General features: G+C 38.4%; 1 protein-coding gene across 2 annotated transcripts in view; it reads right to left on the bottom strand.

Moving 5' to 3' along the window:
* Positions 1-218: 218 nt before the first annotated feature.
* The window catches only part of NETO1 (neuropilin and tolloid like 1), a 123,773-nt gene continuing 107,525 nt past the window's right edge, over positions 219-16,466 (bottom strand). For both annotated transcript variants that reach the window (XM_062201797.1, XM_062201798.1), the window contains 4 exons: positions 15,869-16,097; positions 6,433-6,546; positions 1,226-1,784; positions 219-293 (listed from right to left, as the gene is read on the bottom strand). In XM_062201797.1, coding sequence (XP_062057781.1) covers positions 233-293; positions 1,226-1,784; positions 6,433-6,546; positions 15,869-16,097 — 963 coding nt within the window. In that variant the 3' untranslated portion in view covers positions 219-232. The remainder of the gene's footprint in view (positions 294-1,225; positions 1,785-6,432; positions 6,547-15,868; positions 16,098-16,466) is intronic.

The raw sequence follows: 16,466 nt of genomic DNA on the forward strand, positions 1-16,466 counted from the left end.
GGACTGCTAACATTTATTTAAAAGACATGTGTTCTAAGAATCATCTCTCCAAAAGCACTGAATCAATTTTATTTCTAGTTACGAAACGATACGGGACACAGATTTCAAGAAATAATGGATAAATACAACATTCCCTAAAACACTACAAGACAATTGCAACAAAACAAAACAAAACAAAATACAGCAAAGTGGGGAAGGAACCAAGGGCATTTGCTTACCTTGAATTTTCTTTTTAGACCCTAGTTGTGTTGTATTCAGATTCATGTTTGCTTAGAGACCCAATGAGGCAGAACCTGGAATGTTATGGCTATTTCATTCAACAAAGTAATATTTGCACAGAAAATAAACATATGCACACAACTATTTACTTAAATGCATTCCTGAAAAATCATGAAACTAAGGAAATAGACCAGCATGCAAAATGTATTAAATCAACTAAAATTATTTTAGTTTTTGAGAATGCATAATGAATGGAGAAATTATGTAAATTTATGAAAAACTAGATGCTAGTACACATGCAAAACAAAGCATAAGTAGACTGGAGTTTGGAATTTGAATTTTTTTTTCTATATTTAAATTTTCTCAAAACTTCTACAAATTTTAGGGAGGAAAATAAATAAATATTTTTACTTATTCTTGCTACATTTATATATAAACATTTTATTTTATAGCATACCATGCTATCAAATGCAATTTCAAATATAAGTATAATGTGATATGTGGAATAAAAGTATTTCCATTGTCATACCAAAAATAAATACACTGTATTGCAAAATATATTATTTTTGCATAAAATTATTCAACAAGATGGGTTGCCCACCTTGGTAAGGCAATTTTTCCCAAATACAATCATTTCATGTTAAAAATATGTAGATATTAATGGGCATGAGATTCATGACCACATAGAAGCAATGTAGCAATACGAACCTATATTATTAATTAATATCATTAGTTTTGTATAAATAATGATTTGCATACATGTAGAAATAAGTGAGATCTTTGGTCTGTGTGTGCATGTGTGTTCACACGCATCACACACACAAATTGGATTTAGGAACAGTATGGGGAGCACTGGAAAGGAAAAACAAGAGGAAAAAACTGAGACTGTGGTTTAGATCACTGATTAAAGGGAAACTGAAATACGAAGACAAAATAGAACACAAGATTCTGGAAGCATTCCAGTCCTCAGGTTATAGTTGTCATCAAAAAATCTATGGATACTGACCGCTGGACGGCTTTGTCGTGCCGGGACAGCCTGTGACTCGTGGTGGGCACCTCCTCGATCTCATCGATGTCACAGGCATCTGCAGCATCTTGCGAGTAGTTGTGTTTCATGACAAGGATGTTTCTTCTGCTCATGGGGGGGATGAGGGGTTTGACGGGCTGCGGCGGCATTTCTGTCAGGACAGAAGCATCTCTTGTGCTGAGGTTACTGCGGCTGCCTTTAGTGCTGGACAGTTGTGATCCACAGTGATGGTCGTGAATGCATTTGGAAGATGACCTCCGCAGCTTATGGTAGTTATCAAAGTCTTCTGTCACGTCAGCAAAGTCAGCAGTAGCTCCTGTCCCTCTCAGAGTGCATAGCTCATAGTGCGGGGGCTCAAACACCTCCTGGAAGACAGTCTGGTCGAAGTCTGACTTCCTCTGCACGTACTTCTTACGGGGCTGTTTGATCTGCACAATGACGGAGATGATGATGAGGATGATCACCACGCAGGAAGTCACACCTATCACAGTCCCGCTGGTGTTGGTCAGCTGATCCAGGAGGCTGGTTTTCCTCTTCTCTGCAGATGGACACAGCAGAAACCACAAAGCAAGCAAGAAACAACCCAGCACACATCAATAGTGTAGTCAAATATTCACTGCGAATTTCAAATGAAATTAGATGAACATAGAATTTGTATAGGCTTAAGGTAGCACAACAAAATATTTTAAAACAAGCAAAAAAAATCTCAGTTTTCACAGGGGATCCATTTTCTAGTTGCTAAAATAGTGTTCCCATTGCCAATGTCCCCTATGCATAATGTATAATCCAATATATAATATATCACACTAAAGATATTATAAATATTTCTTCAAATGTATTTACTATTAAATATGCATTATTGAATACAATTGAAGAATTTTCTAATATCTTTAGCATGAGATTTGAGAATAAACTAGCAATATTATAGACACTCATAATTTTAAGAAAATCTCTAAACTCCACTACTGGGAACATGACAAATAAAATACGTATATAAATATACATGCATATACACATATTTTTTCTGCATCTCTCAATGACAAGGATAAGTGAAGCCAATATAACAATAATATTGTAATACCAGAATGTAATTCAATTCAAATTAATGACAGACACTTTTGGAATGGTAGCATGAGGATCATGTGCACGGGTATTCTCCAAATTAAATAACCACAACCGGTGAAAATTATTTTAAAAGTCTACCATTTAAGGTCTGGTTTAATAAAACTATGGGGACTGCCCCAATGGTTTGTAGCAAAGGGAGATATGTTTATTTAAACAAATCTATCAATTTGCTTAGGGCTCATGACTGCTGCAACCGCTCAGTCTTTATGTGTGCCTTGTAACCTCAGTTCATCCTGATGGAACTCTGCTCAGGGAGGTTATATGAAACAATACATGGGATCCTCTTCATAATTTAAGTCATGGAAAAGAAATGATGCTATCTGAAGAGAAGCAAGCATTAAAAAGAATTAACAGAGTCTTAGAAAAATGTGGCAAATATTCAAGCACACCAAAATGCTATGGGAGTGCAAGACAGACGTGAGAGAGATAGAGGAAAAATTCTCTAAACAAAATAGACAAAAAATTCTCTAAACAAAGTTCTCCAAACTTCCTAAATCTAGGAGCATTTCATGTTCAAGTTTAACAAATTCCAAGTAACATAAATGCAAAGAGACACACACTTGGATATATAATATTAAACATGTCTTAGAAAAGGAAAAGAGAGAAAAGGCTTAAATAAAAAAGGATAAAGCAACTTATCACATAGAAAGGAGCCCCAATGAGATTAACATCTGATTTGTCATACGTGGGGGTCAGAAGGCACTGTGATGATATATTCAAAGTAGTGCACCTGAGAACAAAACTAACTGAAAAGAATAAAAACATGTCAACCAACACTAGCACTCAGCAAAATGACTTTTAAAATTGATCCAAAAGGGCCTGTGCTGTGGCATAGTTGGCTAAGCCTCCACCAGAGGCACTGGCATCCTATATGGGTGCCAGTTCATGTCCCGGCTGCTCCTCTTCTGATCCAGCTTTTTGTTAATGGCCTGGGAAAGCAGTAGAAGATGGTCCAAGTGCTTGAGTGCCCACATTTGTGTTGGAGATCTCGAAGAAACTCCTGGCTCTTGGGTTCTGAATGGCCCAGTTCCAGCCATCATGGCCATTTGGTGAGTGACCCAAGGGATGGAAGACCTTTCTGTCTTTCCCTCTCTGTCTGTAACTCTGCCTCTCAAATAAATAAATAAATAAATAAATCTTTTAAAAAATGTATCCAAAGACATTGACAGATTAAAAAAAGTGAAACAACTGTCAATGCAGAAAAAGCTGCCTTAAAAGAAATATTGAAGGAAGTTGTTTCAGTTGAAGATGGTTGACTTTAGATAGTAACAAATACATATGAAAAAAATAAACAAGCAATAAATTAAACAGGAAAGTAAAGAAAGCCAACAAATATAATTATGTAAATAATAATGAAAGATATCAATTGCACAATTCTTTTATTTTCTTTACTTGACTTTTTAAAAAGGAATTTGATAAGTATATTTTATCTTTGGAACTACAACTTATAGAAATGTAATATGAAAGGTCTTCAAAAAGTTCACAGAAGATGTGTATTATAAAAACAGTGATGTATGGTTTTCAAATATTTTAGACAACCAAATAAACTTTCATTGTCATCTTCCTGTGAGTTTTTTTAAAGTATCTGCATATATTTGGTAGAAACAATGCAAACCAGGTAAGTGGTGGCACAACTGTTATTGGAGTAAGAGGATGATACCAGAGGGTAAAGTAAATCTACAAAACCAAAGACTACAACCAGGACTGCACGACAAAGTTATTAGTACATGCTTGCTCTCTTTTGTTCTCTGAACTTCTTTAAAAGACACTAAATTACATGAAGTGATGATTTATTTTTACTTATTGTTGGTTTTTTTAACATGTAGAGGTAATGTACGAAAACAATAGGAAAAAAGAGAGAAAACAGAGCTGTGTGGGAATATAATGTTTTATGTCTCACTAGAATTAGGTTAGTATAAATCTGAAATATATTCTGAGAAGTTAAGCTATATTTTATAGGTCCTGTGTAGTCTAAGAAAGTAAAATAGATTAAAAACCACTAAAAGTGGGGTGGGCGTTAGGAACAGAGGTTCAGACAGTGTCTGGAATGCCTGCATCCCGCATTATAGCTCCTAAGTGCAAAACCCAGCTCTGACCGTGGTTCCAGAGCCTTGCAAACACACAGGCCGGGAGGCAGCCCATGATGAGTCAAGTACCGGGGTTCCTGTTACCTACAGTGAAACGGGGATTGAGATTGAGCCCAGTGCCTGGACTATTATTGCAGGCATTTAGGGAGTGAACCAAGAGACGGAAGGGCTGTCTCTATTTCTGTCTTACTGCCTTTCAAATAAAATGGAAGTAAATGAATAAAAATGTTTTCAGAACACCAAAAGTATTACAATGTTACAACAGAATATATCACGTAATATAGCGGACAGGAACAAAAGAAGAAAAGAGGAAAACTGCATGAAACATAGAAAGAAGTACTATCATGATAACAGCATGAAATGTAAATGGATTAAACAACCCAATCAGAAGACAGAGATTGTTAGACTGTAGAAAAAATAAGATGCAACTATGCACGGTTGTAGGAGAAATACCTTCTATTCAAATATACCAGTAGACTGAAAAACGGAGAATGGAAACTAGTGTAGAAATAAAAATCACAAGTAAGCTAAAGTGGCAACTCTAGGATCAAATAAATATGTTTTTAGCCAAAAGTTACTAAACATTAAAATATCATTTAAGATATAGCCATTATAATAATACATGGACTTAATAACACATTGAAAATACAATGATATATAAACTTTACAGAATCGATGAGAGAAAAAGACAATTTAATCATAACAGTAAATTGAATGTCATTTCAATAATGGATACAATATGGCATATGATCAAAAGAAAGAAGAATTGAATAACATGTCCTATAAAACCACTAGCTACAATAGGCATCTACAGAGCAATCACCTAACAGAAAATACATTCTTTACAAGGAAACAGGGACAAACACCATGTGCTGCACCATAAAACTAACTCACAGTAACTTCTGTGACTGAAACTACAGTATGTTTTCCTATTAAAAAAAAAACATGAATGAGAAATCAAGAAACCAGTCTTGCCTTCTGGAGAAAATGAACAAGGACTTTCATAAGGTACATGCATTTGCATTTTACTGACGGCTGCCTCATGTCACATATTTAGAACATGCCATGGGAACAAATGCACAGTGGACAACAAAGCCAACGGCATTACCGGTGCTGTTTCATGATAATTCAGAGAGCACTTAATTTATTTCCTATCTGCTCAGAAGAGGTTCTTTGGACAGAGAAATGATGATCACCATCACCACAGTAGCTGATCCTAGATCTCCTTTTCTTACTGACTTATGAAACAACAACTACTTCGACAATGCTTCTCTGTTCCATCCACAAGCATTTTAATGGATAATGAACTTTAAGCAAGAAAGAGTTTTTAGTCTATTTATCTTCCTTTGTAAGTTATTTAATAATGGATCAAAATAAAAGAGTTTATATGGTACTTTCAATTTATCTAAAACATTCAATATTTATACCCCCGCCAAGGATCCCTGTCTACATAAACAAAGGGAACAGGGACATTGGGAGTTATTTCACTGGGAAGAAAGAGCAGTATTTTCATAGCAAAACTGAAGTGGATCTCAGTAGCTGAATGTAATTGAAAGCACAAGTGTTCCTTCAATATGTTTTATTTCTAGCTTAGGTGCACAAAGTCCAATGAAGACAAACTGGAAAAAATGAGAGGTGTAGCCAAGGATTAAGGGATATCAAGTATGACAGGGATGTAATGCACTCCAATAAAAGCCTCAATTCCCTCTCCATGGCTCAGCAGGCTGACTTAAGTGGATGTCTTCAATGAATGTTAAAGTGTTAAGGACAGTCCATTGTGCACTCATGAATGAGGACACCTCTGGATATAGCATGAATAAAGGCAAAGACAAATGCCTGCAAATCAATTACAGGACACACACAGAGCTCACGAGAGTCACCACACATTCAGTTTTTAGGAATTTCTGATGCATATAAATTTCCCTCACATTCCACGGGCTGGGGACTTTGCAAAGTTCAAGCACTAATCATTACCTTTACAGTGATTTTCATCCCACGGGTACACACAGTTCTGGAGTCCATTGCAGACCAAGGTGTTGTTAATGCACATGTTACTGTGGCAGAAGAATGTATTGCCTTCACAAGGAGCTGAATACAAGAGAACAAGACAAAGAACTCCATAAGCGATGCTCAGCTGTCAGTCACTCACAATACAAATCTGAAAATAAAATGACTAGATGACAATTTGCCATGGAATTGGTACCCATGGCCTGTCACGTGATTCACAGAAGTACTGCCATAGTGGTAATTATTTCTAGAGAGGCTCAGCTATGAAAACAGTACAAGGTGTCTCCCATCATAAAATACAGTACATTCTGCTGGTGCAGCGGCTCACTAGGCTAATCCTCCGCCTGTGGCGCTGGCACCCTGGGTTCTAGTCCCAGTCGAGGCGCCGGATTCTGTCCTGGTCGCCCCTCTTCCAGGCCAGCTCTCTGCTGTGGCCAGGGAGTGCAGTGGAGGATGGCCCAAGTGCTTGGGCCCTGCACCCGCATGGGAGACCAGGAGGAAGCACATTGCTCCTGGCTTTGGATCAGCACGGTGCGCCGGTCGCAGCGTGCCCGCCACAGCGGCCATTGGGGGGTGAACCAACGGAAAAGGAAGACCTTTCTCTCTGTTTCTCTCTCTCTCACTGTCCACTCTGTCAATAAATAAATAAATAAATAAATAAAAATAAAAAAATGCAATACATTCTTCACATGGGCTTCTTTTGTTGCATTCTTTAGCAAGCTTAGTGTCAACCACTCGTATAAATTATGCTTCAGACTGAAATTCTGTATGTACATGTGTGCTTTCACTGCATGGAAACAATTAAAATATTCAGATAATTACAAAACTATACTTATCAAGTGCTAATTTTTTAATTGTAAACCAAGCCCTATAACATCACAGAAGCATAGGAAAAATAAAGAATGCCGTGGAATCTCAGAACCAGCGGAAAATCATCCCTGAGCAACCTAAGGCGTATGTCATCGTACTCATATTTAATATACATTGCGGTGATGAAATTGGTTGACTGGGCTGCATTCACCGTCAGTGACGATACACACTGGTGGTGATCTCCAGATTCAGTGCAAATACAGGCACTGGGAGCTAAATCCGATCTCCAACAAGGTATCAAAGCGGGATAGATGATTATGAAAAGATGTGAGAAGTTTAATACAGCAAATAAAATGCTGTAAGATTTCAAAATTAAGAGAAATACATTTTTTTCACCACTAGAGTCATAGCACAATTAAAACAATGTCTACAGCTGAGAATGATAGTTTACAGATGGTGCTTTAATGCTAACTTGTTTTACTTTTATAGTAACACCACATAGCTCATATTAGTCATGCTGTATACCTCATATTCCTCATAAAATGTAATTTTAGTTTTAAATTCTTTCAGTAATAGCTCTGCAACCCCTGTATGGGTGGAAATTCTAGAAAAACTTATATAACATTATATTTAAATTATCTGAGAAACTCCATAAATACATTCAAAAACACTTGAAAAAGTTTATGGAAAATAAAATTTTAAAATACTTATATTTTTGTACAAAATAATTTTGAAATCCATGCACAGTTTTTATATAGAATACATTTCTACGAGCTTTTTGAAGATGACTCATATATGTGTAAATAAATATATGTATCCATAGATATACAAACACACATGTACAGAAACAGATTTATAATTAGCGAGAACTCATGACTTTTCAAGGAAAGAATACTGAATGCAAAACTTTTATTTGCTTTTTCATATTTTTAAAAATAAACATATTTGCTTGAGTGGCATTAGAGAGACATAGAAAAGGAGAAAAAGCAGAGAGAGAGAGAGAGAGAGAGAGAGAGAGAGAGAGAGAATTCATCTGCTATTTTATTCCCCAAATGGTTGTTTAAGGCCAGGGCTAGGCTGGATTGCAGAGGGAGTCTAGAACCCAGTCCAGGGCTCCCACATACACGGCAGAAACCTGCCAGGCTCTGTGTTAGCAGGAAAGAGTCAGGAGCTGGAACTGGGTTTCAAACCCAGACACTAGGAACGGGATGTGAGTGTCTTAACCACTAGACTAAAACTCAGGTGTGTGGGAGATCTTCAAAAGTTCATGCAAAAATGAACGATGATGCAACTATGCTTGGGTTTAATACTTTGGCAAATTAAAAAAATAGTGAATGAACCTAGAAAGTATTTTATGAGTATGGCTTTACTGTGCTTTTGGGTTCCGTTTTTCAATTCTCATCTGTTCCCCCTGTGGCCACAAGGTGGGGAGCTTGCCCCAGAATTTAGTGAAAGAAATTCTTTCTCAGGGTGCTTAAAACCAGGCAGGCATCTGGAAACGCATGTTTACATCTATATATCACCGCAGCTTTAAAGAAATGAAGTATTTGCCAGGGGACAGCCAAGATAATTTCGAGAAATGTGAATAGGTTAAGGGAGGGCAAAGGAAAGATTGATAGCCACACACTCAAAATAAAGGAAGTTTTATATAACATGCTTAATAAGGGTTTATAAAACACCAATTTCATAAAATGACAAGTCTAGCTATGGATGTGCCATTGCTCACCAGGTTTGTCTCACACGTTAATAAATATCATTTCAACGTTGTAGTTAGAAGGTTTTAATTTATAATTGCTATTTTAATTCTGAAGCCACTAACATTCATTCTCTAAGGATTCATTCTCTTTCTTTGGAACCTAAAAGGCCACTAAATATTATTCCAGAAATATTAAGCCAAAATTGAAACAAAAACTGTCAGATTTCTCTTGGAAGCACAGATATTTCAAATACCTGTGCTTTATATTTAATAAATCTATCATCAGTAGCTGGGTTCAAAGTCAAAGGAGTCATCACACTGCATCAAGAAAACCTGGAAATCCTGATGCTTGTTCATATTCTCCTTAAAAATCATGATATTGGGGCCAGTGTTGTGGCATCGTGGGTAAAGCCACCAGCTACAATGCTGGCATCCACTATGGGAGCTAGTTTGTGTCCTGGCTGCTCAGCTTCTGATCCAGCTCCCTTTTAATGGCCTGGGAAAGGCAGTGGAAGATGGCCCAAGTGCTTGGCCCCCTGCCACCCATGTTGGAGACCTGGAAGAAGCTCCTGGCTCCTGGCCTCTACCTGGCCAGTCTCGGCTGTTGAGGCCAACCGTGGAATGAACCAGTAGATGGAAGATATCTCTGTCTCTCCCTCTCCCTGTACTCTGCCTTTCAAATAAGTCAATCCTAAGGAAAGTCTGTAAACATCTGGTGCATGCTAAGCTCTTTGGTCGGAGGCGCTCTCCTCATTCCAGCATCAACTGTCCGTTTTCACCACAGCGTCTCTCAGCTTCTGCTTCTCAGATCTTCATTTGACTTCCTTGGCTCAGCTCTATCTTTGTGCCACTGCCACCACTTTCATTCAGGGGTCTCCCACACTTGCAACGTGACCACAGAGAACCCAATCATTTAAAAGTGAAAATCAGACTGTGCGCCACCATGTTCAAAGATCTCAAAATCTCCTTTCCAAAAGCAAAGTCTACACACACACACAGGGAGAGAGACAGTGAGAGATAGAGAAATACAGAGTCAGACAACTAGATGTCTCCTATTACTTGGTTCACTGCACAAATGGACACAACAGCCAGAGCTAAGGTGGGCGGAAGCCAGGAACCAGGAATTCTATCAGATTTCCTGTAATGGTGGCAGAAATCCAACCATTGAACCATCGCTTGCTGGTACTCAACATGTGCATTTGCAGGAAGCTGGAACCAGGAATGGAGCTGGGCCTTGAACAATGACCAGGGATGCAAGTGTCCCAAGTGACAGGTTAGCCACTGCACAAGACTTCTGCCCTGGTGCAAAATTTTCTTAATATTCATTTTCCACGGGCTTTTAAAAGACTATGTATCTGGCTGGTGCCGTGGCTCACTAGGCTAATCCTCCGCCTGCGGCGCCAGCACACCAGGTTCTAGTCCCGGTTAGGGCGCCGGTTCTGTCCTGGTTGCTCCTCTTCCAGGCCAGCTCTCTGCTGTGGCCCGGGAAGGCAGTGGAGGATGGCCCAAGTGCTTGGGCCCTGCACCCGCATGAGAGACCAGGAGGAAGCACCTGGCTCCTGGCTTCGGATGGGCACAGCACGCCAGCATAGCGGCCATTTGGGGAGTGAACCAATGGAAGGAAGACCTTTCTCTCTGTCTCTCTCTCTCTAATTCTGACAGTCAAAAAAAACAAAACAAAACAAAAAACCAAAAAAACCATGTATCAGAATAACTATTCTTTAAGCAGCAAAATGGATGTTGAATGCTATCTTTTCACTAAAGTCTAGCAATGACTTTAATTCCTAAGGAATAATAAAACATTTAAAATGAAGTTTATGGAAGAAAATAACTAAAACATAAGAGAGCAGTTTTGCGTAATCATCTAATAATGGATTAAAAAAATTGAAAATTGTATTAGACAGTTTAAAGCTTGCTGCCAATCATCACTTTTATTTGTGCTATTCCAATTAAAGAAAAAGGAATGTAAAGAAAGTGAGCAATCGAATTTCCCCCAATTCAAATGTTTGCATTTTTTTCTTAAAATTAATGGAAAAATTTCCCTTGCCACAGTACTTTAAACAAAATGGCCCTTAGGCTATGCAACTAGAAGAAATGACATTTTATTTGAAAAATGCTGGCCAGAATCGAGGCCAGAAATAGATCTTCTCTTCATGTCCTTTATCATCTTAATATTTGTTCTCAAAAATCAATGTTTCCAAAACTCTCTGTTCTGAAGCGACCAAGTTATCAGTCAAAAGTATTGAGTATTTTCAAGTCAGATCTATCTTCACCTTTTTTTAATCTAAGAAATTCAGTTTCCAAATTTCAATTTAATCATATACACATTTATTAGATTCTTCACCAACATTTGTGCTAAAATTGCAAATGTCCACTGTTCCAAAAGATATTGTATTTAAAAAAAGAGAAATTCATGTTTTGCTCCATTCCACACAAGCCACCCACCCATGACTGTCTGAGATGATGCTCCCTCCCGAGCTCCCGCTCAGAAGGATGAGGGCCAGTGTCCCTGATCCTCTGGAGGCGCCACCCTCTGCTGCATGGCATGCACTGGACCTCACAAATGAGCCTTTTTGTTACGTGTTGAACATTTTTTGACACTTCCCATGGTTGAGCACAGCCAGCACAGCCATAAATTTAGCTATTTCTTTACACTATACTTTTGAAGTCACCTCTCTTTTTTAAGATTTATCTACTGATTTGAAAGGAAGTTATAGAGAGAGAGAGAGGTCTTCCATCTGCTGGTTCATTCCCCAGATGCTGCGGTAGCTAGAGGTGGGCTGATCTGCAGCCAGGAGCCAGGAGTTTCTTCCTGGTCTCCCCACATAGGTGCAGGGGCCCAAGCAATTGGGCCATCCTCCACTGCTTTCCCAGGTACATTAGCAGGGAGCTGGATCTGAAGTGGAGCAACAGGGAGTCAAACAGACACTGCACTGCAGGTGGTGGCTTTACCTGCTACACCACAGTGCTGGCTCCACCTCTTACTGTTAAGATCTTTTCCAGAGGATGGTGGGAGTTTTCAAAATCATTCAATCTTAATTCCTCTTTGTTTAACAATTCCTCCCTCACATGTGACTATAAGCAACAAGAAACCAGGCTACACCTTCAACATGGAATTCAGTGATTTTTTGAGCTACGTGCCTGAGAGTCATCTCTTAGAACTCTGCTGCTGCATACCTGCTGGACATAATTTCATTAAACTTTCTGCCCCTACACAACAAGGATATTCATTCTTCTAGTTTCTAATAACATATTCCCCATTTTTATCTGAGCTCTTGCTGGCAGCCATCCAAACCTAGATTTCTATTAAGTCTAGACTTCTAGTAACCATCTGTCTCAGGTAATTTAGGCTTTTTTCTCTCACATTCCTCAAAAGTCCTCCAATCACTGCTTACTGCCTAATCCCAAACTGCTCCAAATCTTCATGTATTTGTAACCGCAGAGCCTCATTTTTGGTGCCCAGATGTGCAGTTTTCTGTCACTGTGTAACAAGTCCCTGCTAGGTTGGTATCTTTAAACAACACATCTATTTGCACAAAGTTTCACAGGTGAAAAGCCTGGGCCCCGGATCCAGGTGTAATTGAGGTGGTAAGAGAGGCTGAGGCTTCCACCTGGCACTGAGAGGCCTCCTCCCAGATAATTCAGTTGATGGGCAGGACACAGCTCCTTGCAGTTGTGTGGAAGATGTCCTCATTTTGCTGCTAGTTGTTGGCCAGGGTTGCTCTCAGCTCCAGGAGGTTACACCACTAATGGGAAGACCATTCACAACATGGCCGCTTGTGTGTCAGAGAAACCATCTGATTAGAACAGATTCACCCCAAATCATCTTCCCTCTGATAAACTCAACAGAATCTGATTAAGTATCTTATTCACTCCTGCAAAATATGTTTTCCCATAAAAGTAAGCTAACCACCTGATTGATGTCCCATGTTATTCGCAGGATCTGCTCATCTCAGAGTGGGGACTGCATCAGGCTTGAACACAGGAGGTGGAACCTATCATTTCATCCAAGAACTGCCTTCCACGGAATAGTTCAGCTCAATTCCTCTTGGAATATAAATGTTTTCACTTACAAATTTCTTTATCATAAATAAGTCTATAGCTTAGGCTTCATAGTCTTTGGTTGCAAGTAATATGAGGATAAATATATGAACTCATTTTCCCAATTATTATAAACAATTTCCACACATCATAAGTGGGAAATTTGTTTTTCATTCATTTTACTTGGATGTCTGTTTTTGGCAGAAATATGTTTCTCACTGTTCATGTATAAACTAACTGAAGTTTCATTGTGCAAAAGCTGCCAATGAGAGAGGAGCTGCTAAAAAGGTAGAACCTCTGAAATCAAAAGTAGATATTGCTCACTTATGTTGTTCATGCAGTAAGGGTTGGGTGCCTTATCTTCCCAGGTAGAAAGAACATCCTATGTCTTCTATGTGACTCACTGAGACTCCAGCCACTAGAATGATTTTGGAGATTAATTCATGAACATTGAAACCCTATTGATTATCTCAAATAGACATATTTCTAAGGACATACTCACAACATGATATAATAAACCATTTCATAAATAAGCAGATGACATAATGGTGAACACAATTTTAGAGCTGGTAGGGGCCCTATATGTTAACTAGATTCTTCTTTTATCAACACAGATGTTTACCCCACACCACTCAGCTGGATAATAATCCATTTTTAAACCACGGGCATCCATTCAAGTTTTGACTATAACATCTCATATGGACTAGAAATTTCCCCATAAAGTATACTGAAATGTTTCCCTGCAATTTTTGAATATTAATCTTAGCTTTCACACATTAATCCCTTCCCCCTAACATAAGTCCAAGTTAGCTATTTCACTTTAAACAATAAAAATTAAACTGAAATGTACATATTGCTACTTCTTTGCATTTTGTCATGATTCTGGTTGCTTCTGCCTCCTTGTCATGTATTCCAGTTAATTAGCATCCTCATTAATAATATTCCCAAGAAAACAACTTTGCCTTTTGTGTTTGAACATGGCAGCTTCCTATGAGAATGTCTTCCTGGCACCACAACTGCACCTTTCTTAATAAAAGCTAAGCAGCTTACAATCGTGTTTGTCAATTATAATGAAAGTACTGACTCTCATTAAGTTTGAATGAAAAAACCTTAGAGAATCTTAGAAGCCAGTTCCTCTCTAGTCTTGTATAGTTGATTTTGGAATTATAAGCCTGACTTTTCAGTTATCACTATTAAAACAGTGTAGTTTTGCTACAAGTCACATATTTCATATTATTTTTAAAATATTGACTATATAATATAATCTGTTAGCTTTTGCTTCCATACTTTTATCATTTAAATTACATAGGACTTCTCAATATGTTATTAGCTAAGATGGATAAGGCCAGTCAATAAAGTACCGAATCCTGAAACTCCTCATCAAAGATGCAACTCAGTGAATTTGGAAGAGCAACTGACAGTGAAACACCAAACATGTTATCTTGCATCCTAAATTTCTTCAGATTCTAGTCAAGAACACTAGGAGAATTTTGTTTCAAATGCATTGCTAAAATAAAGACATGCTGACTTTAACATTTTAATAAACTGCTGAAATGAAGACATAGATAGCAACATGCTGTGTAAATCTGACACAGAGCTGCCAGCAATATTTAACACTCTGGATGATGCATCAAGGTTAGGAAGACGGAGGGACACTCAGTACGTCTGGTGCTCTAGAACTCCCCCACTGGGTAACTACAGGGAATTTAAAGCCAAAACTGTTCACTATATAAAACATTTATCTAATACACTTAATGTTTATGATTTTTAAAAAGACTCGCTGCTGTGCCACTGACAACACAAAAAAATCCTTGGAATTTTAAAGATGTTTTCTATTTAAAAAAATAGTTTCAGCATTCAAGGTATGTTTTCTTAAAAGCTGAATTTCTCACAAATCTTTAATTTACATAAATTATTTTTAAAGCTTTGTTTATTTATTTGAAAGGAAGAGTAACAGAGAGAGACAGAGAGAGAGAGAGAGAGATTTTCTATCCTCTGGTTCATTCCCCAAATGGCCACAAAGGCCAATGCTGGGCCCGGCTGAAGCCAGTAGCTTCTCCCGGGTCTCCCATGTGGGTGTAAGGGCCCAAGTACTTGGTCCATGTTCTGCTGCTTTCCCAGGCTCATCAGCAGAGAGCTGGATTGGAAGTGGAGCAGCCAGGACTGGAACAGGTGCCCATATGGGATGCCAGCACCACAGACAGCAGCTTGACTGGCTAAGCCACAGTGCCAGCCCCTGCATAAATTTTTAAAATATGAAATACTTGAGGTTCCTAAAGAATATCCCCACTCTATCTTTGAATCTCACAGATTATTTGTTGCAACATAATCTTCTAAAAACTGTTATGCTTTGCACATAATGAGATATCGCACATGGCATCATTTTAAATATTTCTGAAATGTTTTCTGTTTACTGTCTTCCCAAGCTGGAACTCTGTAGTTGCAAACCTATGTGAAATGAGTAGGATTGCAAGAGTAACTTACTAAACAGGACCTACCAAATATTTTCATGCAGGTTTTTAAAAAAAGATTTAAACTCAAACTTCATCAGAAGCTGCTACAGCAGTTCCATATGCTTCATCAGAGCTAAACCAAAGGCAAACAAAATTCATCATTTCCCAGCTGGGTGGTGTGAATTGTCTCAAGCAAGGCTATGATGCATACGCTGAAATAAGTGATCATAACATAATATATAACTCTCTCCTGTCACTGGATCAAAATGGAGTAGAAGAATCTCAGGGATTTTAACAACTTATTAGGGGCCACCCTGCTGTGCTCAGACTGCATGAAGAAAACACCATTAACAGCTTAGGAGAGGTACTTGAAGGACAAGCAGTCTAGTGCTGAGAATCTTACGTTCTTGAAAGGATGTGAAGAGCATCTGGAATCGGCTGTTTCGACTGCCCTCATCTGCCCACATGCGGATCACTCCAAGCCCTGTGCGAAGCATCACGTCGTTGGCCACGGTGCTGCAGAACTTGGCTTTCAGGTCCTCCACAGAACTGCTCCCGTCATACACAGCCACAAAGTTCCTCTTGCATTCGTTAGAATTCTGCATCTCATAGTCCAAGAACCGCAAGTAAATCTGTAAAACAAAGGTAAGTAATGTCCCTGTTTCACAGTAAGAGTGTAGATCAGTAAGCGTCAGCACGTCCTTTTTTCTTTTTCCATCTCACAATGCAGTCTTGATTGAAATTACTCTTATTGTGGAAGAAGCACAAGTAACACTCAATGGCAGATTTCATCCAGATGTTATTATCTTTTCTTTACTTAAACGTATCCTTAACTTGCAAATGTGCTTTATAAATTCCTGATTTATTCCTGCTAAAGTTCCATGGCTTCCTTCTACTTCCAAAAATGTCTGAGAATAAATCGTTTGTTTAATGCCAAAGGAAAACACAAGCGAAACCAAAAGACAGAGTTTGATTTCAACTGTGTAAATTATCTGACAAAA

Source organism: Lepus europaeus, chromosome 9 (genome assembly GCF_033115175.1).
Source record: "Lepus europaeus isolate LE1 chromosome 9, mLepTim1.pri, whole genome shotgun sequence".
Classification (NCBI taxonomy): Eukaryota; Metazoa; Chordata; class Mammalia; order Lagomorpha; family Leporidae; genus Lepus; species Lepus europaeus.